Source organism: Haemaphysalis longicornis, unplaced genomic scaffold (assembly GCF_048455015.1).
Source record: "Haemaphysalis longicornis isolate Haplotype H1 unplaced genomic scaffold, Haemaphysalis longicornis Haplotype H1 scaffold_15, whole genome shotgun sequence".
Lineage (NCBI taxonomy): Eukaryota > Metazoa > Arthropoda > Arachnida > Ixodida > Ixodidae > Haemaphysalis > Haemaphysalis longicornis.
Window position 1 is genome coordinate 14,570,008 of NW_027526257.1, and position 26,490 is coordinate 14,596,497.

Below are 26,490 nucleotides of genomic sequence, written 5' to 3' on the forward strand. Positions count from 1 at the left end.
TAACAAACAAAAGAAACAATAATTTATCAAAGCAAAAGTTTTCTTTTGGTTATCTTGCGCAGCCAAATTACCGTTAGCCCTTCCGTTATTTCCGTTCGATTTCAAATAAAACGGTCTGCGCGGGAGGAGCCAATGAGCGCCGCCCACGCCGGGCCCGGGCTTTCGTTCGCGCCTTTTTCGCGGTGGACGCCTGACGTCACAGAGTGCTGTGAGCAAAGTGCGTGGCGAGCCGAGCCGTCGAAGCCGGGCGAAGTCGCGGAAGAAGTTCGTCGCGTTCGTAGGTGCCACGGAATTGTTCTCTTCCCGCACTTCGAGTGCTTCTGGTCGTTGTCGCGGACGTTGACTTGTACGTTTTCCGGCGCTCTAGGTCATGGCCGGAGGTAGCAAACTGCACGACGCCGTCCGTCACGACCGGTGCCGGCTCATATCTCGCCTTGTCGCCGAAGGTAAGCGTTCGGACATCTTGGCTCCCGCCATGCTGCCGATCCTCCGAGCAGTTTTGAAGTGCGCGCCGAGTGTTTAAACAACCGTTTTATTAGTCCTGCTTTTTGTCACAGAAATCTCCGCTGTATAAAGCGCTGAGTTTGAAGAGTGCCGTTCGTATTGTGCCTTTGTTAAATTTTACGGACGCTACGCTTGCCTGTCGTTTCACGTTCGCCAGTCTTGGTGTATTCGGATAGTTTCGTAATAATTTCTCCTTTCCGTTACGCTGGAAGTAGGGGTACGGAACTGTAATTATCTTGCACTGCACCAGATCGTTAGTTTACGGGGTTCGAAATTTCTAATGCAGCCTTCAGCCGTGACGTAGTTTGTCGGCTCGCGAGCTGGAGCGAATTCGCGCGACACGTGTTGAGGTTCGCCGCGTTTCTCACGATGTCAGAAACGCGTCTTGAAGACGGCGTCTTCAGCGCGCTGTTGAAGAAAGAGTTGCGATAGAATACACGCCGTCACAATTGGAATATTTCGTGCAAAAAGCCTGCCTTTGTGGTGGACGCAAGGAACGAAATCTCCCGGGTGTCAATTTGGCGCGCGCTATTCAAGATTCCCAGGTGGCTTAGGTTATTCCGTAGCCCCCGTGCACAACGCTACAACCCAGGCATCGCTTCGTCGCATGGGACGGCATTTCAAACCTTTTGCAACCGCAAAGGCCGCTCTATAATTGTATGCATACTTTTATCCGTTGCTTGCACCTGTCACACACACTGGTAACGTTTCTGATACAATCCGCGCGTCTGCTTCTTGTGTTTTCGTATTTTCTTACGTGTTGAACACTTGCAGTGTCGTGTTCTTTCGTCAGCCTTGCAGGGCCGCTCTGTGTACTGTTGGGCTTCTGTGCCGAGTTTGTGAATTTCAGAGTTAAACTTTGCTGCTAGAAAGTTCTCTTGAAAAATCTGGCCGGAAGCAGGCTATAATTATCTCTTCTGTTTAATTTTTTATCTCTTCTGTTTAATTTTCTTGATATATCCGGCAATGGGAGTTGTCGAACTAAAGTGACAATTTTGAGAAATTCATAAGAAGGTAATACAGCTAGGTACTGGTTTCGTGCGTGTTACGAGCGGGGCTGGCATTTTTTTCCTTTCACGGGAGGGGCGGTGTAGGCGTGGGAGGTGTGGATAATGATTGTCACCTTAGCTCAACGTGACCGTCACTTTTCGGGAACCCTGTCGACGGCGTGGCACAACCCGACCCGCGCGAAACCATCGCCCCGTCGCGTCGAATGTGTAGGCGGTTTGCTCCGGGCGTTGCGTCAGCGTATCATCGTTACGGAGCAGACGTTGGTGGGCGCGTCTTGTTCAACGATTGACGCATTCGGCGCAGGCTGCCAGTGCCGGCGCTGGTTATAACGTCGTTTTTTTTTTTTTTTTTTTTGTCCGATCAGGCATTGATATGCGCATGCATGTGCAGGCATGTTCCGATTTTGGGCATAATTTTTGGTTTGGAAGTAGACGAGAGGAAATTAAAATCCTCGTATGGAGGGAGTTGTCAAATCTAGCGGGATTTTTAATTTCGCATTTCTCGCCCGGCTGGAATATTAGGAAGATACGCAGTTTAGATTTTAGATACGCCCGTTAAGTGGATATAATGATCAGTGCGACTTTTCTGCTTCTTGAAAGCTGACGATTATATTTTGTGTGGTGTCCTTAAAAATTAACGCTTGCTCAGTTTATTTTAATTTTGGTCATGTAGAGCTCGCTGTTGGGAATTTATATATTGTCGGTGGCGCTCTGGCCTATCCTCCTTGAGGTGCTTAAATTTAGGCGTTTTCCTCATTCCAAAGTTCTCCTAATTAAGCTACCCGGTCGAAAACTTTGAAGGAAGCATTTGCTGCAGTTAAGGTCTGCTTGCCAGCATTTTTGGCGCGTACTTTCGAACCATGAGGGGGAACGGAGTCGCTGAGGAACCCTGCTGGCACGCAAAAAAAAAAAAAAAAAAACACTTGCGCTATGTTCGTGTGCAACGCTTTCAGCATTGCCTATAGCTTGAAAGAGAATTAATTGCGATAAGGGAGCTTCCTTGGCTTTTCAGCGCTCGGAAAAGCTTTCCCTTCGAACCGTTAACTGTTAGTTTCGATCAGTGAGGGATCACGTGGACATCGCGAGGAAAGATGCTCCTGAGAAGTGGGATGAAATTCTGTCGACGATAACCGGGCTGGCGACCGAAGATAACTCGTACCTGCGCTGCGCGCCCTATCACGAGCTCGCGAAGAGGGGATATTTTGGTTCTCCGCTCGATTGGCTAAACGCAGCAGCATCTCGAGAGGAGTGGGGTCGTGTCTAATGACAACGCTCTAGGCGTCATTGTGCCGCCGAAGCCCGCTTCCGGCGCCGCGTAGCCGTTTATTAGCTCGAAAGGGTGGTGCGGGCGAGCTCACTGAGAGACATCCGCACGTGCGTCCACGCGGTATCATCATCATCATCACAGTGAACAGAAAATTTCCCTCACACTGGTGAGCTTCTCAGTGGAGGGGTAGTGGGTGTGATTGGTAATGGAAACAGGAGTGGAGGGGGAAAGGAGGGAAAGTGAGTGGGGGCACTGGAAGAGGAATAGGGTGGGAATGGGGAAGGGATGGCTTGGAATTGGGGATGGATTGGAGGAGAGGGGGGAGGTGGTAGTGGGGAAATATGGGGGCCAGGCAACAAGTGAGCTATGTACACTGATGGGATTAAGGGGGGGGGGAGAGAGTGGGGAAAAAAGGTGCAGTGTAATTGAGAGGGTGGCGGTTTGGAGGAGGGAGAGTAGCGGGAAAGGAGTGGAGAAGAGGATTGTGATTGGAAGGGCGTTTGAAGGAGATCTGGGTAGGTAGGCAAAGATTTGGTGATGTGGTGAAGAGAACATAGAGGTGGAGAGAAAAGGGGGAGGAGGGCTGAGCGAAGTGGTGGTGGTGAGAAAAAATGGTGAGATTGATCCAGGGGGATGAGTTATGATCATTATCAGCCTATTATGCGGGCCTCTCTTGTCAGACTTCTGGCCGCCCCTATCTTGCGCTGTACGAATATGTACTGTGCCACCAAATTTCCTCGTCTCATCCCCCCCATCTGGCTGTCACTCTTCGCCTGCGCATCTAGTCCCGTCAAGCGGTAGCCACTGTGTTACTTTTGTAGTCCACCCTGCGGTCTACATGTCTTTACATGTCTAGCCCATAACTGCATTGCTTTCTCTCAATCTGAGCTAGGATATGATCGTCCAAGACGCTCACTTCTTATCGCTGATTGCTTGTTTTATCACACTTGGTTATAGGTGGATGTGTGGGAACGTGTGATTGAAAAGTTTCAGGGGCAGGGGGAGCAGTGGAGGGAGAGAATATCAGGGGAGGAGAGATGGGGAAAGGAGGGCCGAAAGGGGGAAGAACAAGGATATAAGATGGTGATGGTGATAAGATGCAGAGGAAGGTGAATATAAGGGGAGGAGAGATGGGGAAAGGAGGGCTGAAAGGGCGAAGAAGAAAGGATATAAGATGGTGATAAGATGCAGAGAGGAAGGTGAGTGGGGCACAAAAAGGAAGGAGAGGGCAAAGACATGGGGCTTATGGGTGGATCGGGGGGATCGGGGGATCGGGGAAGAGCTAGATAGTAGTGGGAGAGGAGCCAGAGAAGAAAATTTGAGTGCGAGAGGGTTAAGTGGGAGGAGGGGGAGCAGGGATTGAAGAGGGGAGAATGATATGGTAGGATTGATTTGATTCAGGGGCAGTCAAGGCAGCAGGAGCACAAGTGAGAGGCACAGAGGGGGACCGGTAATAGGAAGAGGGGGGCAGGAGAAGGGAAAGGAGGGGACATTGGGTGGCTGGGGCGACCCAAATGCTATCCTGTTGTGACATTCGACGTCACTTGGAGCAAAGCAGGCAGAAATTTGAAATTATTCACTGTGTGTGGATTCCAGCACAGCCTGTCTGGGCACATGGTTTGGAGCTGTACGGCAAATAGTGCTGTACAGGGGAGAGAGAGAGAGAGAGAGAGAGAGAGAGAGAGAGAGAGAGAGAGAGAGAGAGAGAGAGAGAGAGAGAGAGAGAGAGAGAGGGGAAGAGAGAGAGAGGGAGAGAGAGGGGGAGAGAGAGAGAGAGGGGGGAAGAGAGAGAGAGGGAGAGAGAGGGGGAGAGAGAGAGAGGGAGAGGGGGGGGGGGTCGTGTTTAATGAGATGGACGAAGAATAGTAGGCAGCACACTGCAGAGGAGGGTCTGTTGAAATGTGTCTGCTCGCTTCTTTGTAGCTTCCGAAAAACGTTCAATACCCATGTGTCACTAATAAACAACAGACCCACAAGCACGGAGGGCAAAACAGTTCCGCAGGTATGTGTGCTAAACCGGAGCGTGGCACACACAGCTCTGCAGGACAGAACACTTCAGGACATGGGCTCAACTTTCAAAGCTAAGGCTAGCACTGCCTGGTGGCCAAGGGTGTATTACACGTTTGGAGGGGAAGCTCTTGAGCCGTGGTGCATTCTTTACTCACACAAAACTGGATGTTGTGACACCAGGGAGCTGAGGAACACCAGCGGTAAGCTGAACATGCGTCCTGCAGAGTTCTATCCCCGCACACATGACATTGTTGCACCGTGTCCTGTTTTGGCACCGTTGCACCTCTCAAACTGGATTAAAGTGCTTGCAAGTGCGTGCTGTGTGCCACGGAGCTCAAGGTGCCTGGTTTCAGTGGGTGGCTGCGACGTGTGCATGCAGGCGTTCCGGTGGACGATCTGGATGCGAATGGCAACACGGCGCTGTTTGTTGCCATCACGGACGGTCCCGTCAGTGCCGTGCCTTACCTGCTGCAGGCAGGCGCCGACCCCAACTTGTGAGTGCGCCGCTCGCCGCCTTGCCAGGGATGTGTTCGGGGTTGTTCGCGGTGGTTGGCGAGATTTCTGTGCCAGCCACAGTAGCAATCGTAGGAGTAGAACTTGGGCACTTTCCTGCCTTGATGTCAGATTCACATATGGAGGCAGTGGACTGGGGGCCTGTCAGTGGTGGCACTCCAGGGAGTGCCACTGACACGTCCCTAGTTTACTGCCTATCTGTGATATGAGCATATTACCCTGTGAAATTTGCGGCATGCAGAAATTAAAAAGAGAGAAGGTCAGGATGTATGCAAGGTGAAATGGTAGCATTGTTCATCGGATGCATTGCGCCCATCTGTGCTTGTCCTGTTGCGATTTGCATGAATGGGGAACGGGGATTTAGAGGCAGCACAGTGGAATGTTTTCTTTTTGTTCTTTTCACCCGCTCCTGTTCTGTTTTTTAGTGTTGTATTTGTTTTGCTCTTTTTTTAGTATTGTGTTTTGGGAGGACATGTCTATGCACTACAGGTTACCGTGGTTTGTCACGAACACTGTGCTATAAAACTCTCTGTAAAGGGTGCTGCAATGCAAGCTCAAGTGCAATGAGGAAAAGCCAATATATTTTTTTTGTGTGGGTTTAAATGCGAGATGAAAGCACCCAGAAATGCACCAGCATTTTGTTTGTGTGCAGTCCATGGCATTCACACAAGTCTGCCGGTGAGTTGGCCGCAACGCTTAATGAAAAAGAAGTGTTGTCTACAAGAAAGTTCTAACCGTCAACCTGCAGTTTTGAAAAAAATCTGGTGTTAAAATCTGGTGTTCATTATTTGTTAGGATACCCCGTCTGGGAACTTTAACGCTGTCAGGGGTTTTCATTGCTGACAGGCTGTTGAGCAAGCATATTTTCTTCTTAATATTGGTGCCTCTGTTTTGATTGAACCATGACCCTTGCCAGAGCGCCATCTGCCCACTACCGGGGCTCTTTGATTGTCCGTGTCGTACTCAGTGTGCACTCCCCAAGAAGGGATCCAGCATTAGTTTTTCACATGTGTTTCTGGGGTGTGGAGAATCCAGGGCTATGTGCTGAGTATCCACGGTGAGGTTGAGACTGCAAATTGAAGAGCCCCATGGATTTGACCATTTGGGTAGCTGAGATGCAGCTACGTCACAACTATCAGTTTCATACCAGTACATATACTAGAGGGAAATCTGGTGCCAGTGTCTTAGTGAGCTGTGCTTGAGCGAGCGTGTTGTCATGTACCAGGTGGGAATGTTCCACTTGTCCTTGGCATATAGCTCATGAACAGGTGGGAAGGTTACCTGTGGCTGCAAAACAATGTTATTGTTCAAGATCATTTTGAGGGGTTTTATCAATGGTGCAGCAAGAAATATATTTTTCAGGGATTTTTTACGAGCCCTATTGAAGACGAACAAGCAGATATAGCTCATGAACAGGTGGAAAAGTTACCTCTGGCTGCAAAACAATGTTACTGTTCAAGATCATTTTGGAATGGTTTTATTGATCGAATAGTGGTGCAGCAAAAGGCATATTTTTTAGGGATTTTTTACGAGCCTTATTGAAGACGAACAATCAAAGAAAATGTCACCATGGTTGGTTAAGTTTGGCTTCAGGAGCGAAAAGAAAGTAGCCAAGTAGGAGAGGAACGCTTCTAGTTGCTATTGGCAGCGCTCAAAATGGCCCACAATTGCAGCACCTGGTTTTCCTCTCGTACACATTAGTGTGAAACTGCAAACCGCGGCTGAAATATCAGCTGACAAAAGCATCAAACGAATGAGTCTCACAAAATTGAGTGCGTTTAATAAGCAAGAGATTTGTATTGTCACGCATTAAAAAAGGAACCAAGGTTCTCCTAAAAAGTAATGTTTTTTGGAGCGAACTTGTGCGCCGCAGTAAACTTTAAAAAAGAATACACGAGCGCTAAAGAAGTACTCAATGAAGTGACGTGCACAGACGAGCGCCGGCAAACCAAATTCCATGGTGTTTCCTCTGCACTTATTTATCTATGGTGCCCTTATTACTAGAAACAACAATTGAGTTCAAGAACCTTTTAGGTTAAGCAAGAACAGTCTGGGAAAGCGACCACTATCAAAACTGCACAGCTGGTGGGGCATACAAAAGTAAACTTAGGCTTTGCTTAGTACATAAGATAAGACACTGATAAGATAAACCGCTGGTAACAAAACATTAAAGAGTTAAAAGGCATCGTTTGTGGCTGTATTATGTAGACTTTTCTAACAAAACAAACATTAGGGGCATTTTTTTTACCTGAACTGGTGCAGATTAGTGCAGTGTCGTGCAGACCAGTGCAAAGTGCTACTGAGGATATCAATTAGTAAAAAAAATGAACATATGCTACACTGTTTGCCCCAGTGCAGCCAGTTCAGGTAGAAAAAATGCCTCTATTGTCTACCGCTGCAGCAACTATAAGGATTCAAGTGAAGCTCTTTTTTTTGCCTTGTCACCAGATCCAGGGTTGGGACTTGTGGACTGGTAACTTGTCGGAAGCAGTTCACAACTGGTCTTGTAGAGTTCAGTGTATACGCAAGTCTTGAAATTTTAAAGTTTGATCACTACGTGTAAGTAATGAAATGCTGATGTTACAATTGTTACACACATTGCCTTCTTGTTGACCTTCTTGTGTGCGCTGCAGTTTGGCAGAGCAATGAGCAGCAAGTTAGACGCAGTAACGGTGAAATGCGATTTTGCTCCTTCCAGCCAACCTTGTTTTGTTTTTCACTGTTTCTTGCCTTTTTTTCTTTACAGTCATATTTTTTTGCACAGGAGGTGTATATCAGAGGTTTGTGGTGTTTTGGTAGTGAGAAATGAAATTCTAAAGCCTCTGTAAAGGGTGCTTCAATTCACGCACTTGTGTCACGGGGGAAAGCCAATATTGTACTAGGAGAAATGTATCAGTGAAAGCATACAAAAGCATACAACACCTCGCCAGTGTCTTATTCGTATTCACCCAGTGGCATTCAACTAAGTCCTGCTGAGATAGAGAGAGAGGGAACAAACTTTATTTTGCGGAGGACCTAAGTCCAGGTCCTAATTTTGAGTGTTCAATTCACCGGGTCCACATAGTACTGCAGAATGTCCGTGCAGGTCCGGTGCATATGTTCATGGAGGGCTTCCTGGGCAGCCTAAGCTGGATGTTCACTGTCGGCGGGGGAGACAGCCAGGAAGTGATGGAGGCGAAAGATGGTGCAAGAGATGGTGGGGTGCAATCCCAATGAGAATGAGGGGTGGAAGGGCAGGAAGAACATGTGGGACAGGAAGGATGGCCAGGGCGCCGATAGATGCGGCGAAGAGTGTGATGGGAGGGGCCTGCCGAGATGTTGGCCGAATGAGAACATACAGGGAATTTAAACCCACAACATCCCGTTTTTAAGAAACCGACAGTGGAGCAGGCGTTGTGCGACCATTTGATGAGATGTCAGATTTGGGAACCCTGACGGACACAACGGTTGTTCACACTGCCTATATAGTACTGTTTAGAAAGTACATTTTCGGGGTCATGATGATGCCTTGTCGCTGGCTTCCTGTGTCGTAACCCTATATATAGCCTTCATAGATTATGAGAAAGCATTGGACTCGGTCGAAACCCTAGCAGTCATTCAGGCATTACGGAACCAGGGGGTAGGTGAGCATTATGTAAGAATACTAGAGGATATCTACAATGGGTCTACAGCTACCATCATCCTCAATAGGGAGAGAAGTAAAATACCTATAAGGAAGGGTGTCAGACAAGGAGGCACAATCTCTCCAGTGTTATTCACAGCATGTTTACAAGAAGTATTAAGAACATTGGATTGGGAACAGGTGGGAGTAAGGGTTAATGGAGAATACCTCAGTAACCTCAGATTTGCTGATGACGTTGCCTTGCTAAGTAACTCGGGGGACGAATTGCAAAGCATGCTTTCCGCACTGGGCGAACAGAGTAGAACCATGGGCCTGAAAATTAATATGCAGAAAACTTAAGTAATGATCAATAACCTCGGGACAGCACAGCGGTTTGAGATAGGTGGCGAGGCAGTGGAAGTGGTAAGCGAATATATCTACTTATGACAAGTTGCGACCCCAGATCCCAACCATGAGGCAGAGATAATTAGAAGGATCAGAATGGGATGGGGCGCATATGGCAGACATTCTCAGATAATGAATAGCAGCCTACCATTGTCGCTGAAGAAGAAAGTGTATGACAGCTGCATCTTACCGGTACTCACCTACGGGGCAGAAACTTGGAGGCTCAGTAAGAGGGTTCAACTTAAATTGAGAACGACTCAGCGGGCAATGGAGCGGAAAATGATAGGTGTAACATTAAGGGACAAGAAGAGAGCGGAGTGGGTCAGGGAGCAAACTGGTGTTAAAGACATGTTAGTAGAAATTAAGAAGAAATGGACGTGGGCAGGGCATGTAATGCGAAGGCAAGATAACCGCTGGTCATTAAGGGCAACAGAGTGGATTCCTAGAGAAGGCAAGTGTTGCAGGGGACGGCAGAAAGTTAGATGGGCAGATGAGATCAAGAAGTTTGCGGGGATAAATTGGTCACAGTTGGCACAGGACCCAGGTAATTGGAGAATAATGGGAGAGGCCTTTGCCCTGCAGTGGGCGTAGATAGGCTGGTGGTGATGATGATGATGATGATGATGCCTTGTCGACGCAGCCGGTGCAGCGGGGGTGCGACGCCCGTGCACGCGGCGTGCCGCCGGGGCAGCCGGGGCCTGCTGCAGCAGCTGCTGGAGTGTGGCGGGGACCTGCGGCTGCGGGACTCGGCGGGACGCACGCCCCAGGACTGGGCCCTGGGGCACGCCGACCCCCAGTGCCGCCGCAAGCTGGTCGCCTACATCAACACCCGGTGGGTGGTGTGCACTTGGGTTGGACAGGGATCCTCCTGCTCCTCCCCTCTTTCGGTTCACCTGTGTTGTGGGTGGAAAAGGGTGGCATACGGTTGCTAGAGAGCTGAAGGGGCTAGCTTGCCTTCTCCATCACTGTGGGGGTGTTCAGTTGGCCTCAGAATACACAATGTGCGGAGCTCCCGTTCACCTGCAGGAAGGAGTAATGGCTGTCAAGGTCCAATCACTGCGGCGTAGAGTGAACAGCAGCTCGCATTGCTTGTCGAATGGTGAGAATTCTGAGTGGCCGCTAAGAGATGTGAGGAGACTCTTCAAAAATTCCAAAGAGCCGTACATTTTATCTGTAATGCACAGTGATTGGCATTTAGCTGTAATCTGCTTCGTCATGGAAAGCCCTTTTATTTCTAAAAGATTGCGACGACAAAATCGTAGGCTCCATCCAACTTTGCTTTTGGATTTTCATCCCGTGTGTGTGTGTGTGTGACTGCATGGTCTCGGCTGGGTTTCGATACTGCTGCATTTCAGCTTTTTCGGGCACCACTGTTGAAGTAGCGAGGTATACACAGGTGCAGAAATGAATTTGCAGTAGACAGCAGTCTGAGTGCTTGTCTGCCCTCACCCCTGGGGAACTATTGAGTGAAACTGGCATGAAGGCACGTGGTAGCTCTGCGCCTGCCTATCATTGAGTGATAGTGCTGCATATCCACTCACGCAATTGGTTGACCCCACTGGCATACTCTGGTAATGCTGTGGAGAGTTGTATTTGTTTAGAATATTAAAATAAGGGGAGAGGGGTGGGGTCGGAAAACAGTGCAGCTGGTGGTCATTCTGTTCTTCACAGCTGCAGTCTTTGCCTGGCTGCTACACCGCTGTGTTCAAAGGGAGGGAGAGGAGGAGGTGGGGAGTGAGGGGGGGAGAAGATTGAATGGACATGTCTGTATGATGTGGCTGGTGGTATGGGGAGGGTTGAGAAGGGTAGGTTGGGGGGGGGGGGGGGGATGTGATGGAGGGGGGCATGGCTTCAAAAGATGTGGGTTTGGGTTGGCATAGTATTAGCGGGAGGCCTTGTAGTGGGCTAGGATGTCCGAGTGGGTATAACGAAAGACGAAGGGCAAAGTCGCTCTGATCTGTGCGAGCTGATATATATTTGGAAAGAGATCAGCTTGAACTTAGACGGACACCAAAAAGACAAGGAGCACAGGACAGTCTGTTTTTTTTGGTGTTTGCCCAAGTTCAAGCTGATTCCCTTCCGCACAAAGTGCAGGTTGTTCAGGAAAATTGGGGTCACCTGTGGAGCGGCGAAACGTGCTCTTGCGTGGGGTGTCTCGCTAAACCTAAGACACATTGTCTGTAAGCGTGGCGTTTCGAAAACCGTGCAGGCGCGCCCTGGCGTACCGGTTTGGCGACGCTGCCGCGCTGCTGGAGGATGAGAGCGGAGGTGGTGCGGGTGCCCTGGAGACGTCGTCGGGCAACGTGGGCGGTGCGGCGGCAGCCTCCCTGCGGCGCCGCTTTGGTCGGCCCGCGCGGCGCTTCTGGTGCACCGAGAGGATCAAGGCTGACGGGGGCTTCGGCGTGGTGCGTGCACTTTTTCTTCACACACTCTCGGCCTCGAATAAGCAAGGCAGTGTTCGGTAAAAGCAAAAAGTGTGAAAAGTGTAGATGGGTGATGGACATATATGGTTGCGCACGTGCTGGCACGTGTGCCATCATAATGCAGTTACTTGGCATTCGCTTACCTTGTAGCTGCTGCCTCCTCTCGTATAGATTATGTATTCGAACCGGAAGGGGACGCCGTCTCAGTTCGAATTAATGTAAGTTTGAACTAACTAAAGGTAACCGTAACAACGGAAGATGGCAGTTTGGAAGCAGTAGGACGTGTCAGCACTTGCATGTTTGGAAAAGCCCATGACAGCGTCTTGCCCTTTGTCCCTTGCCCTTTGTCGCTAAAGGCGACTAGCTGCTGTCAGCACTTTTTCCTTTAACAAATGAATGAAATGGTAGGCCTTCTGTTTGCCTCTTTGAAAACTGAAACAGACGGGCGGCATTTTACCTGGTCGTGACTTCTGAGCAAATGGCTGCACTATGATTGGTTCTCGTCCCCCTTGTTGTCACTGGCATCAACAGATCCTGTGCTTTCGACCTGAGCGCCCTCATATGTGGGTGCTCCACACACACCACTGTACATCGATGTCGTCCACAAAAAATGCGTTTTCCGAAACGCCAGCCGGGAATAATTCAGATTGGTTTTACTCTACTTTGGCCGCTGTGTTTCGCGCTAGTTTCATGTGTAGGCAATACAGCGCGTTTCTCTGGCCGTGTGAGAGGTGCAAACATGCTGGCACAGCGGCGCGTTCGATTTAATTAACTGACTCAAGTTCGAATTAACGAGTTTCTTTATACAGAGGCTTTTGCACTTGCAGTTCGAATTATCCCTGAATTCAAATTTCTGAAGTTTGAATTAACGAGCCTTTACAGTTGTTGCACTTGACAGCCAGCATCGTAAGAAACTTTCACCCGTGGTAACCATTCTACCCTTTAACCCTTTGAGGGTCGTACATGTACGGCATCAGCAAACACTTTCAAAATGGTCAATGACGTACATGTACGGCATTGCTTGTATCTTTTAAAAGCGCGCCTTTTTCGACAACTTCTCTTGCTTGGCATGTGCTGCCACACTTCGGAAATACGTCAAATTTTTTTCTTGCGCCGATGGCTCTTCTTTTTATTTTTTTACGATTTACTTCAGCGGTGCGCCGGCTATTGCTTGTGCATCCACTAACGAGGGGGCGCGCTGGGTATCGCTCACCGGGCTCCCAGGCGCCTCTCTTTTTTTGCGCCTGCCACAGACCAAGGTCGCCTGCGAAACTGATGAGGCTCTTTTGTCCGTTTTTTGTATTTTATGAGCGGTGTGCCATCTTATCGCTCCCGCATCCAGCCACGTGCGCCCGCACGTGCGCGGCGGCTTGTTTTGGTGTCGTCCTCCAGCGCTTCCCGCTTTTTGCGCCCACGAAACTGTTGTCTATCTGATTTTGATTCACTCAAAAGGTGCCGGCTTGTTACTCTCTCGTTTTTATTTCGAATTTTTCTTGTGTTACTCATGAATAAACCACATGTATGTTACAACACAATTTTTTTGCCACTTTATGCTGGCCCTAAAAAAATGACGATAATTTTTTTCTCGAAATAGATGCATCTGAAGAATTTAAGTAAGCAATAAAAAAAATCGACCCCGGGGGGTCGCATTTGGTACAAAAATTCGATTCTCAAAGGGTTAAAGGCCAGCCTTGATGACGGTGATAACGGTAGTAGCACAGGTGGTATGCACAGCTCGCATCCTCATTACAACAGAACAGCACCCACTCTGCACATCCCTTACATAGGCTAGCCGAACGGTGCAGCTTCGAGGTGTCCCAAATACTGTAACGAATTCTGTGCAGTGCAGGGACAGTGTACACTGTTAATGGTGTCCACCACTCTCTCCCTGGTTGATGGCGCCGTGGCGCCGTGTCTGCTTTCCTGATTGGCTGATGGCATTGTCATTAGAGTTTGTGGAGTGGCTGTGCTTCCCTCGAAGGAGATGCCTTCCAAGAGCCGCTGCTCGACCCATATGCTGGTAGGGTGCGGGGCACTGGCGCCTGCAACCTGACCCTGGCGTGCTTCCCCCCCCTCCCCCCCCTCCTCCCCCACTGCAGGTGTACCTGAGCCCCTCGAGGGAGACTGGGGTGAGCACCTTTGTGCCCTTTGTGCCCAGCAACTACCTGTACAGCGCTGAGGACTCCGGCATCACCTGGAGCGGGCCCCAGTCACTCATCCAGACGTGAGTGGCTCGCGTCCTGCATGTGCGGGGGCTCCTCCTCGCCTTTGCGGAGGGGGGGGGGGGGGGGGGGGGGGAAGAGAGAGCTCCGAAATGTTGGTTGGGATTTGCTACTGTGGTAACAACACAATGGCCCAGGTTTAGGATATCGACTACGGTATAATGTATGCCTGGTTTGAAGGAGAAATTTCTCCAGTTGTGTGTATGCACTGCACTACAGGAACCCAGTCGCAATCGTCTTCGTGACCGTTTCTTCACTAGGCAAATTTAAAAAAAAAGTTTTCATGTAAGCTAGGTGAAAATTCAGGACTGTGTGTTTGCCTGTAGGCTAATTCACACACCAGCAATTTTACTCTACCGACTAGCTCAAAAAGGGATTGAAGCCTGAATAGTTTTGTTTAAAGTGCCTTCTTAACACGTTTGACTTTGCCTGAACAATGTATCTATATTTTTGCACTATACATTTGAAGGTAACATGTCCCAGCAGTATGCCACCTAGCACATGTGAAGTATTCGCATTGAATGAACATGCTTTGTTAGCGTGCACTTCTTATTGCTTGAACTCTTTCCAAGTGCCTGCACTGCTGTAAACAGGGTCACAGGATTGGTACTTCTCTCTGCTATGGTGTGGGACACAATTCCCAAGAGAAAATATTTGAACTGGTTTTAGCTGGTCTCTGCTGGTTTCTGCTGGTCCCAGCTGGGCCGCTGCTGGTCCCAGATTGGGTGCTGCTGGTCCCAGCTAGGCCACTGTTGGTCCCAACAGGGCTTCAGTTGGGACCAGCAAGGCTCCAGTTGGTCCCAACTGGGCTGCTATTGGGACCAGCAAGGCTTCAGTTGGGACCAGCTGGGCTGCTGTTGGGACCATAATGGCTGCATTTGGGACCAACAGTTGCTCCCAGGACTTCTTTGTACCCAGACGGTCTCTGCTAAAGGACCTACTGGAATCAGCAAATCATTAGCCGAAGGTCGTCTAGGACGTCTACAGCTCAACTTTGTGCTCTTAAAACGAATAAATATAAGCCTGGTCCCGAAACAATTGGAGAGCTGCAGTGTATGTGCCCACTTCGGTCCTTGAGTCCTGGTTTTATAGCTATTTCTAGGCATATACTCGCCGAATATTCTATTTTCTAACCAAAGAGAAAGAGAAAGAAAAACGGACCCTCGCCCACCAACAATGCAAAAATCGGCCATGCCCCAACCCACACTTATGCCCTTCATAAAGCAGCCAAGTCGGAGCGGACCTAAAAGCTGACAATTGTACAAGGAACCTGAATTTGCCGCTTCAAGGTATAAATGTGTTTTTGCCGCTGATTGTTCGTTAACGTACCGGCAGCGTTTTTTTAACAAGCCGGCCGCGAAGCCAACTTGGCCAACTGAAGCCATGCCAAGCTAGTTGTTTTCTAGCCAACATGGCGACGATTACAAAGTGCGGTGTGTGATCGTGTGTTTGCGCGGGACGAATACGGCGCCAACTGAGCATCTTGTAGCGAAATTCGACATCAAAACAGTCGGCGTCATGTCATCGAGTGTTGCCGAAGACGTTTTTTTTTGCCCACCGAACTTTTGTGAGCGTGAACACGGCCGCATGTCGCGGCGTCATGGTGTGGTACGTAGGACTCGCCGCTTCGTGTGTCTTTGTTAGAGGTCGTGTGTCCTGTGTACTAAATTCCTGATGACGACGAAAAGACGCTACCTGCATCGCTTGCTGTGCAAAGGTGAATGCCGTTCTGATATAAATTCATAATGGGAATGCTGTTCAATATCGATTGTATAAGTTGTCCAGAGGAGTTCAAGACGCCAGGAAATTAATTCGCTGTAAAAACGACAAGGGAAGTGTGCATGGCAGTTGCAACATTTGCTGGTAAATAAAATGCATCTGAATGCATCATGTGTAATGTGTACATCATGCTGTTCTAGCTGGAGGCACATGCCACTGGCGATATATATTTTGCCCACCAAGTGACTAATTCTAACTGGCAGCAGCAAGCCTGTGGGTCCCAACGGGGACCAACAGCCTGCTGGGACCAACAGCTTGCTGGTCCCAACGGGGACCAACAGCCTGCTGGTCCCAGCTGCTTGCTGGTCCCAACTGGGACCAGCAGCCTGCTGGTCCCAGCTGGGAATTTGGCCATAAACCACCTCAACGGGGACCAGCAGAAACCAGCAGAATATTTTCTCTTGGGTTATCTTTAACGAAACATGTCCTACATGTGGGGGTCTGTCATTTTTTAGTGAGATCTGGTACAGCCAAATATTTCTCACACCTTAAACAAAATTCATTAGAATTTGATTAACTCTTTCCTTGCCGCGCCTATTCAGAATTGTTTAATTTGAACGATACTTTCGGAACGCCCTTTCATAGCGTTCCAGGCGTTGCTCGAAAGTAATGCTGTTTGGAGTTTGATAAGAAAATGGCCTTTCAAAATCACTCTTGTTTTCATTTTTGCAACAAAAATGTGATTTGTACACTCGTTTGAACCACCTGAGTGTGGAAAAAGGGGCACTGCTACCAACGAAGAATGTGTGCCACTTGTAATTATTCTGCATCAGCGTTTGTTTTTTGTTATCAGGGCGTGAATGGTGAACCAGCAAACGATGTTCAATCGTCAGGTTTGCGCTCTGACAGTTATAATCCCAGAAATCGGCTGAAAATGTCAAGCAGTGCCTGTTTGCAAAGCTACTTTATGATTTTAGGCAGTTTTATTGCCTTTGCGCACGTTGTTCTAAGTTGTGTGGTAGTTCTACTTACCCCAGGACCATTCGCGAACAGTTTACAGCAGTTTTGGTTTCGTTTCTGCATCACAAAATTCATATTTGGCGCTAGTACGCAGTTACCCAACTTCAAGGCTACGTGCCATGGGGCCTTGACTGTCCGCGACTGATCCTCGAACAAAGCATGCTGCTCCTGATTTCACTGAACCCTAACCAAATTTCTGCGATAAGAACTTCAGATACAAGAAAAAAAATCACACCCTGTCGCCAGGTACTGTTCCGATGAGGACAGCGCTTCAAACTGGCGCTTCAAACACTGCCAGCTGTTTGCCTTCCAGTTTCGTTTCCATGCGAGGGTATATCCGGGGGTCTAGTGTTGCTGCTTAGTTGAACTGTCTATTCGGATGGAGTCTCCGATAAGTTTTTGTACTGTTCCAATTCAAAAATGTTAGGTGAGGCTGCAATAGAGGAGGCTCGTGCTTATCTTTTTAATCGCGGAACAGCTACTGGGCCAAAGTTTGCAGGGTACGATTCTAGCGCATCGCACTTCATTCCTGCAAGCAAGGCTACAAAATTGCGAGTCAGAAGATGATGATGAAGCTCAACTTTATGTTTTGAGATGTAACTGACCGTGAACGCCAACAAGCATCAACCACGGAATTCTGTTTTCAACTTCATGCATGTTTTTCTGCATCCCATGCTTGTCCCAAATATTGTGCTGGCTGTAAATGCAAATTCAGTCATTGGCAAGATCTTTTTACGTTATGTTGGGCAAATTGGTGCCTCTGATAATGTGAAACCACCAGATTTCTTCCATGGAACCACCCGAAATTGCACATTTTGAATTGGAGGTCGGGCTTCTCCGCATGACACAAGCACCGCGCGTGCTAACATTTTTTTTTGTATCTGAGAAACTGTTCCGCGCACGTCGAAATTTTTTCTAGGGCGTGTTTTTGAAGTGTTTCCCTACAAAATATATATTATAATTTTTTTTACTACCGGTGGTTTGTTATACACAACTTTGTTTTATCATTTTTTTCGACAGTTTGGCAAAAATTTTAGATGACATTTTTTTTGCAACTATGATATATAAAAACATTAAAAAACTGGTGTTATTGGAAAGGCCGTTAAATAATCTGCATTTTGTGTTCCTGTAATTAGTACCTAGCCAATTTTTTCAGCAGAAAAAAAATGTTTTCTTGGACCCCTAAAAATTGGTCAATTTTCTAGTGGTAACGAAAGAGTTAAGTCCGTTAGAGATTGGGTAGAAAATTTCCCATCAAAGAAAAAAAAATTAAGGGCCACAAAACGGTGCTGTTGTGTCAGAAGGAGTTACTCTGCCCAAGCAGAATTTGTGCTTATTACATACCATTTAGCACTTTATTTGTCCTTGTGAGAGGTTAGGAACAGTGTTCGCTTGACTGATTTTCCGGGTGCTAGAAAAAAAAAAACTTTTTTCTTAGCTCGCATTTTTCAAATTATGGCACTTTTTATTTCTTGCATCAGAACTTCAAAAATTGCATAAAGCTGAAACAAAAGACTTTTCTTACACATTTCACGATAACACCACGGGTGTGTTGCCTGGCAGCATGCAACTTCAAACCCTTCAGCTGCATCACAGTTGTGTCACCAAGGTGGCCACAGGGCAGGCATTTGTTTTGTGTCATGGAAATGGCTAACATAAGGCACTAGTCGGCACCTCAACTGTGGGGTTTGACCATCAATATGGTTTTCAAAGCTGTGTGTAGGCAGTGTGTTCCTAAAGCGAAAGCTTCCTTAGGGCAAAAGACTAATGCATTTCACTATAGACGGTCGGTCGACTGGGAAGCTCTGATAAGATCTCTGGACACACAGCGTATGCGTGAAACGGGGCTTCTTTTATTGCGTCGAAACAGTTACTTGTGAAAATCGCAAAAGAGGAGCAGTTCTATATGAAAAGACACGGTTTGATCATGAAGTGTACATTTAGGTCGTTCGTCGATGTGTTTACTTAGTGTGTGGAAAATACTGGCATGTGTTTGTCTTTCGTTTGTGATTCTGATTTTTTAAGGTTCGATCATCAATTGGACGCACTTTGAGCGAAGGGTGGACACACTTTTGATGCGAGACAGCTTTCGCGCTTGTGTAAACTTTGTTTATTAAGAAGGGACGGTGAAGCTATTTTTATGCGTACCAAAGCATGTGCTCTTTTGGGGGAAGGTGCGCTGGAGGGCTATGTTGCTGCCGATGTAGCTGCTAAGGAATCGACTAGTCAGTCCCCTTGTTGTTGTGGCCTGCCCAAAAGAGATTGTTCGCCCTGCACTGCTCCCCCTCACTCTGCAGCATGTACTGGGACAAGCTGAAGGTGTCGGTGAAGAAGTCGTCGCTGAGCGGCAGCCACACCCGGGGGCCCTGCTCCGACGTCCTCATCACCGAGCTGGACAAGATCAGGTCGGCCCCTTCCCCCTTCTCTCCCAACTCTGTGGAAGGAGGGGAAGCACTCCTCTGTTGGGCGTGGAGTAGTTGCTCAGTACATAGCAGTTATTCGTGGAAATCAAGAAGAAGAAACGGGCGTGGGCAGGGCATGTAGTGCGGAGGCAAGACAACTGTTGGTCATTAAGGGTAGCAGAGGGGATCCCTGGAGAAGGCAAGCGTGGCAGGGGGCGGCAGAAGGTTAGATGGGCAGATGAGATCAAGAAGTTTGCGGGGTACATTATTGATCACAGTTATCACAGGACCGGGATAATTGGAGATCCATGGGAGAGGCCTTTGCCCTGCAGTGGGCATAAGACAGGCTGGTGACTATGATGATGCAGCAGTTACAAAACTCCCCATAGGCCCCATGCATCAAAAGCCGGTCCGCAGTTGCCCTCCTGGGGGAAGTATGGGGCCAGCGTGGGGCAAGTTCACCAGCCCATGCTGTCTCGACAGAAAGTTGAAGTAGCATTCAAGTGCTTGCAGCTGCCGCTGCGAGTAAATAAAAGAAAAAAAAAAACTGTGGAAATGAGTGAACAGAGGTTCCTGACTGGAAAAGCAAGCTTTGTTTTACCAAGTAGTGTTAATAAGTAGATGCGTAGCAAACGTCAGTGTTTCTCCCCTAGATGCCACGCCAGGGTCGCTGGCATGGCCCAATTTCTGAATAAAAGTTCTATAACAGCTAGCTGCACATTGAAGAGTTTGAGCTGCGCGGTGTGGCACACCAACCTGCCCCGGTCGTTGTGCCCCCCCTCCTGGGCTGCAGGAAGCTGACGTACCACCCGTACCTGCTGTGGCCCCTGGCCGTGAGCCCCGTGCAGAACATGGACGACGTGCTGCTGGTCTTCGAGTGCGTCCACTTTGGCAGCCTCTTTGACGTGCTGCACAACGCACAGGTGGGGCCCTTTTTCCCCTAGCCCCCCCCAGAGAGCCACACTCTGGGACCACCACCCCTGTGTGGGGCTGCGAGCAATTCGCTTATTTTCTCAGCCTATGCGAGAGGTGTAGTGTAGTGAACCTGAGTGCACCAGGGCATAGAGTTTCCTACTATACTAGAGGGAAATCTGGCGCCACTGTCTAGGGGAGCCACGCTTAAAGGAGCCATGAAGAGAAAACACAACTTTGGTTCATTCAAAAGATAGCCTCGTTGGAAATTCATACTGACACCACTTGTAACGTAAACTACGCTCAAATAAGCTACATAATTAGGAAAAAAGGGAATTGCCATGCGAACCACTACCTCATTTACCGCAACAGAACCTGTGATGTCATGCCAGCCAGTTCTGCGATTGGCGGAGGCCGGAAAAAGCAAATGCAAATTATGCAAAGCTTACAAGCTTGCCGAACGAGCGATTTGCGCTTAAACTTAGGCCACATTCTTATATATCAGTAAGAATGGTGGGACAAACAGTGGGAGTTATACAGAAGCACATGTAAACATAGAAGTACTGATGCGTACTGCTGCTGATACTGTGCACACTATGCTTGGTTTAGCTGCACAGCACTGCGTGGCTTTGGGGTCAACCGGCCAAGCGACACTGGCCAATTGACACAAGCGACGGTGTCTTACGTGACCATATTTGTCGAGCGAGAACTGTGTTTCATGAAACGAATATTTTCTCCCTGAAGAAAAACAAGCCAGGTCTAAATACGGTCAAAAACAAACTGAAGGCAGAAAACTGCTTCCCGCGGTATGGTGGTGCCATCTCGGTTCACTAACGGTATAAACAAGGCTTCCCAATCGGCTGCCGACCGTCTGAGAAATTATCGGGCCACTAAATAAAGTCTTTTCTCTCTCTCTCTCTCTTCCCTATCGGCCGCAGAGTGGTTGGTTCCTGTGATGTTATTGCAGACCACCAAAACGCACGATTTAGCGGGAACATCAAAATTTTAACTTAAATTAGGTAATTTCTCAGTGGATAAAGCATCGTTTTGCATTCGGACAAGCCCTGGGGGCACTGTAAACACAAAATCTTTCGAACAACACAAATTTGTATTTTGTCTTCATGGCCCCTTTAAGCAAGCGTTTCGTCATGTATTATGCAGGCACGTTCCACAAGTCCTTGGCATGGCTAATGGGCGGGCTTAAAAGTTGCGTCTGGCTGCAAAAAAGCACCAATATTACTGCGGAAAATTAATCGCGCTACTATTTTAAACCAGGCAAAATAACGGCTTGCTCCACACATGATGTGCCGCAAACACACAATATATAGTCGAACCCCGCTACAATGAACTGTGCAATTCAACAAAATTTTCGTCTCAACAAAATATTTACGATTCCCCGTCAGCTCGCCGTAGAAGTCGATGCAACAAAGTCCTCGTCACAACGAACCATTTGTCTGGCTTGCTTTCGCCTCAACAAAATTTTCGCTCATTGGGGCAAGGTTTGAACATTCGTTTTACAATAAAATAAGCATAACGCCGGCTATGTGTAACATTTTATACATTCAGGGTGCTTAGTTTCACGGAAAATGTTCACCGTGCACCCACACCACCTCCCATAAACAGAATCAAACTCGTAGATGGATGCCATTGTTTGCTGGTGATAACAATGTGGCAGGCCGTGTTTACACAAGGCGCAGGCCCGGTTGGCCAAGCCACAGCTACAGCCAATCCATATCCAGTTGAAATCGCGCCAATGTTCCTCGCTGGTGCTGCGCCGTTGTATGCGTTGTGAGCAGCTGTCATATTGCAGTTTTCCTTCTGCAATTCTGCAAAGACAAAAGCAAAAATAATGTTTTCATTTTTAGTTTTAAACCTGCATCATTCTATCTACTTGCGAGCACATGGTCGCGGTTAATGCAAGTGTGCACGGCTTGCGTGCCAAGGTGAGCTGCCAGCGTGCCCAGTTAGAGGATAAGATAACAGTGCTGCTCCAGCCACAAGCGAGAAGGGGGGCTTGCCATGGCTTAGGAGCTATCTGCAAGTAACCAGCTTCGTAGGTACGCTTTGTTGTGCAGCAATATGTTTTGCGTGTGCATCCCGCCCCCCCTCGTAATGTGCTCCTTACGTGCAGGTAAAAAACGGATAACAATGTACGTTTGTTATCCAATCAACTTGTGTTTATTCGGATAATAAACATACGAATGGTTATCTGTTTATCTGTCACTCCTTTTCCTAAACATTGCCTTATGGGGTCAATGATGCGGATAATATACAGGGCTACTTTTCTTGCCCCGTGGAGGTGTTTTGAGGCAGATCCCTAACAGCAGCACCAGCGCTCGTGAAATAAACATTTATTCCTCCTCCTCGTCGAATTTCTACTTCAACAAAATTTTTTGCGCGTCCCGTCAATTTTGTTGTTGCGCGGGATTCGACTGTACCCCACTAAGCTTGCTGCATTCAAACACCTGTAGTTGGAATACGTACAGAGGTCGTTCTGTGAATCGAGAGGGGCTGTCCCCTTCCCCTTCCCGCCTCGCAGTCGGAGAGCTACAGCGGCCCCCTGAACCGGCAGCAGCTGTTGCTGGTGCTGCAGCAGGCATGTGAGGCCCTGCTGTTCCTGCACAGCCGCCGATGGGTGCACGGCTGCGTGTCCTCGCACTGCGTCTACGTCGTGTCGCCCTGCCTTGGCAAGCTGGGAGGATTCGAGTTCGTCCAGCCCAGGTACCGAGGATGGGGGGGGGGGCTTCTATTGGAAGACAGAGTCCAGGACACGGTGTATTCTGATAGTTCGAACAGCTTTCGATAGCATGGCAACTGTATTTTTATTTATTTATTTAAGTACCCTAAGGGCCCGGGTGGGCATTACATAGGGGGGGATCGAGGTATAACACACTAATAATACAATTATATATAAAGAAAACAACGAGTGAACAGAATAGCAAGAGAAACAGTAATACAAGAATTGCACTCAGAAATCGCACAGTACAACGCTAAACTGTAAAAGCAGCATTTTGGTTTAAAGACAAAACACGTGTGGTTCATCGGAAAGATTGCTTTGTCTCGAGAGCGATACCAGTTTCATTGCAAAATACAACGAAATAATTGAGATATTCCTGGAAAATAAAAAAAATTAACAAGCCACCAGATTCCTCTGTGACGTCTCAGTCTTGTCTGTGTGACTGCCGGCCACTGACCTTAGCCGTGGCCGAGATACAGGACTGGGTGGGGCCTCGTTTCATTTAGTCAACATCAGTTGAACACTAAGATGTGGTGAACACACTGTTTTTAGTGCTAATCCCTATTGCATCACTCCTGCCCTTGTTACGTCAGTACTGTGGTGCAGATTTCAGTCGACATTTCCAGTGTTTTTCCAGTTGGAAAAACGTTTCTTGTGGCTGGGATAGGGTAGGGTGGTCTAGCAAAGGCTAGCTTGTTCAAACTGAACAAGGTTGCATTCTGGCAAATTCTAGGAAGGTGGTGTGGCAATGTTCAGAATGTTCAGTCAATTAGACCAGCTGAGCGTCTGCTGCAGTCACGCACCATAGCCCATTTTTCGCATCGTTTTGTTAAAGCTATTTCTTTTCCTCGCAACCATTGCGAGGAGGAGAATTTTCTGCCTGCGCCTATGGTGGTTCCTGTAGTGCTCTCACAGGGAACTGGGGTGTGTGGGAATGCTGCGGCATTTATTTCATGGAGTGCGCCCTCCTCCCTGTGTGTACATCACCGCTTGCAGTGAGAATGGCGGCCGGCCGTACAGCCCCCCCAGTGAGGACTTCCTGGACTTCTACTACCACTGGATGGCACCCGAGGTGCTGGCGGGGCGCCGGCCCACCACCCTCTCCGACCTCTACCAATTCTGTGCCGTGCTCTGGGAGCTATTCGCTGGTGGGTCCCTCTCACGCCCCTCCACGTATTTGAGCCATAATATCAATTTATAGCAGCGACGACCGCTAAAATCGGCCAAGATTCGGTACGAACATAGCATTTTTTCGACGACTTGCCGCTGGGGTTCTACATTCGCTATGGCATCCATCTTCTATTTGAAAGTGTGTCTTTTTGTCTTCAATTTGCTGTTTCGTCCATTGTTTACGAGTAAAACCTGGGGTAGCAAAAAGACAGAACGCACCGCTTAATTGGCTACTGACTGCACATGACCGCAGGGCGCAATCTGATTGGTTGGTTGGGTGCCGTGTGTCGTCTGCTCGGCACACCCATCACAGCTCAACGGCTCATGTACTCGTCTATGTGACGACCGGCAAAAGCCCTGCACGGCATACAAATGAAGTAAACATGTTTATCGATAACCGAAAGGATGAACAAACAGTATTAGAAAGTGTCTGGCGGCAACTTGTCGCGAGAACCGCGCCTAGGCGGAGGTAGGCTTAGGCTTAGCGCATCCGTGGGCTTCTGAGATGCTATAGTGTTAGCGATATGACTAGGCCTGTCACTGCACTAGGGTGCGTCTACAGGGTGTCTAGCAACCGGGAAAACCGGGAAAACCGGGAAAAGTCAGGGAATTTCGCGCCACCGGGAAAAGTCTGGAAATTGTCAGGGAATTTTTCAATCAAGTAGTACCAGTCAGGGAAAACCACTTCGGGGCCTGCCCACAGTTTCAGAATAGGGGAAACCAGTGTTGGGGGCCCCCAAGAAGTAACCGAACGCAACACGTTCGCGCGCGATGAAAGCGTGAACCGCATGAAACGTTTTCTGGTTTTTCTGCAAGCAAAAACGCGCCGCGCACGGGGCGCGGTGACGCCGCCGCGAAAACCACCTGCACAATGCGTGCCGAGCGGCAGGCGCCGGCAACATGGCGACTGCACTGGCCGCGGAGTAGTGCGGTAGCCCCAACGACCGCTTCTAACCGCTCTTTAAAATGCTACTCAACGCACAAACGCACTTGCTTGTGCAGGAAAGGATCCACCGCAGGCACGAAATCGTCGACGCAGCCGTAAAAATACCGCGCACGAATCGCGTGCAGAAACATGCCGTGCGGATCACGCAGCTCGCAGCTGGCTTAGCTTGCTGGTTGCACTTGCGCAGAGGGTCGATGTAGGTGGTGCCCAAATCGCACGCACAACGCGCTTTTTTTTTTCAGCGAATTTTAAAAGTCAGCGCTTTTTTGTAGCTAATCTTGATAGAACTTCTTTCTTATGGCATCAGAAGCCAGAATTACCTAATCAAAAAGGAACATGACATGGTTTAGCGTGAACCGCGTGGGGCGTTTTCTGCTCGCGAAAATGCGCCGCGCATGTCACAGACGCTCTGACGCTGCCGCGGAACCGCCTGCATGCTGGGCGCGGTGCTGCCGGCAGCGGAAATATGCCGGCGGCTTCGACCGCGAACTGGTGACGGCAGCTCGAGCGACCGCTTCTAAGCGCTGTCTAAAATGCCACACAAGGCACACACGAAGTTGCTTGTGAGGTAAAGGAGCCTATAATGTGGGCGAAAACGGTACTGTACAATATCATCCGCGCCGCTAGTGAAAGCGCCCATGCAATACCTGCCGGGGTGGTAAGCCTAAACATATCGAGAGCTTCGAAACTGCCGCCATGAGGCTGCGGCTCTCCATTGGCGCAAGTCGGCAGGCTCCCACTGCCTCCCGCGACGCGCGTCATTTTCTGAGCGAGGCAGAAGCTGCGCGCGCGCGAATCGTCGACGCGGGCGTCAAAAAATCGCGCGCGCAACGCCGACGCGCGCGAATCGCGTGCGAAAAAAAAACGCACCATGCAGTTCACGTTGAATGTCGAGCCAGGACAATAAAAAAAAAAAAGCAAAATGTGCTCGCTGAAGCGCACTTGAAGCTTCTATCTGGCAAGATGAAATAAACTCTGAAGCCGTAACAGAAGGCAAGCAAACCTCAAACTGAACAAACTGAAGTTAATGTGTTTTGTATATGCTTTTTATATGCTTCACGGACCATTTACGCATAATGGCGCCTGTTGTATTGGTCCGGGAATTTCGTTTAAAATGGTCATAGAAAACATGGAAAAGTCAGGGAAATTGAATTACGCAATTTTCTAGACACCCTGGTCTATCTTTAGATCAGCAGTGAATAGAAAGAAATGATAAAGTGGAGGATGCCGCTTGCCGAGGGCGCAAGGGAAGTGTATTCATTCTGTTAGCAACGACTAACTAGGTCGCAAATATGTTTACGAGGGATGATGCTAAGACACGGCAATGAAAGTGACGTCATCAGTTTCGCTGGGTGAAAAGCGTTGCTGGGCTTGCGCTGCACGTGTTGTTGAGGTGGACAAACCTGTGCCTGTGCTGCGCAGATTGCGTCCCCTGGGAGTTCCAGGACCGGGCGACCGTGGAGCGGTCCCTGACCGAGGAGCGGGTGGGGCTTCCCCGGCGCTCGGAGCTGCCGCCCCCGCTGGACACGCTCGTCTACTCAGCCCTCTCGCCCGAGCCTGGCGAGCGCGAGATCGAGCTGGACGACGTCTACCACGCACTGTCGGCCATCGTGCAGGAGGTAGGGGCTG

The 26,490-nt window shown here is 48.8% G+C and overlaps 1 protein-coding gene across 1 annotated transcript in view; it reads left to right on the forward strand.

Moving 5' to 3' along the window:
* The first annotated feature begins 201 nt into the window (after window positions 1–201).
* Window positions 202–26,490, forward strand: part of LOC144165804 (uncharacterized) — a 55,123-nt gene continuing 28,834 nt past the window's right edge. Inside the window, exons 1-11 of the mRNA XM_077695584.1 lie at window positions 202–277; window positions 368–446; window positions 5,171–5,285; window positions 9,951–10,142; window positions 11,520–11,715; window positions 13,833–13,957; window positions 18,992–19,099; window positions 19,890–20,019; window positions 22,548–22,729; window positions 23,742–23,893; window positions 26,284–26,480. Of these exons, the coding sequence (XP_077551710.1) occupies window positions 371–446; window positions 5,171–5,285; window positions 9,951–10,142; window positions 11,520–11,715; window positions 13,833–13,957; window positions 18,992–19,099; window positions 19,890–20,019; window positions 22,548–22,729; window positions 23,742–23,893; window positions 26,284–26,480 (1,473 nt within the window). The 5' untranslated portion in view covers window positions 202–277; window positions 368–370. The remainder of the gene's footprint in view (window positions 278–367; window positions 447–5,170; window positions 5,286–9,950; window positions 10,143–11,519; window positions 11,716–13,832; window positions 13,958–18,991; window positions 19,100–19,889; window positions 20,020–22,547; window positions 22,730–23,741; window positions 23,894–26,283; window positions 26,481–26,490) is intronic.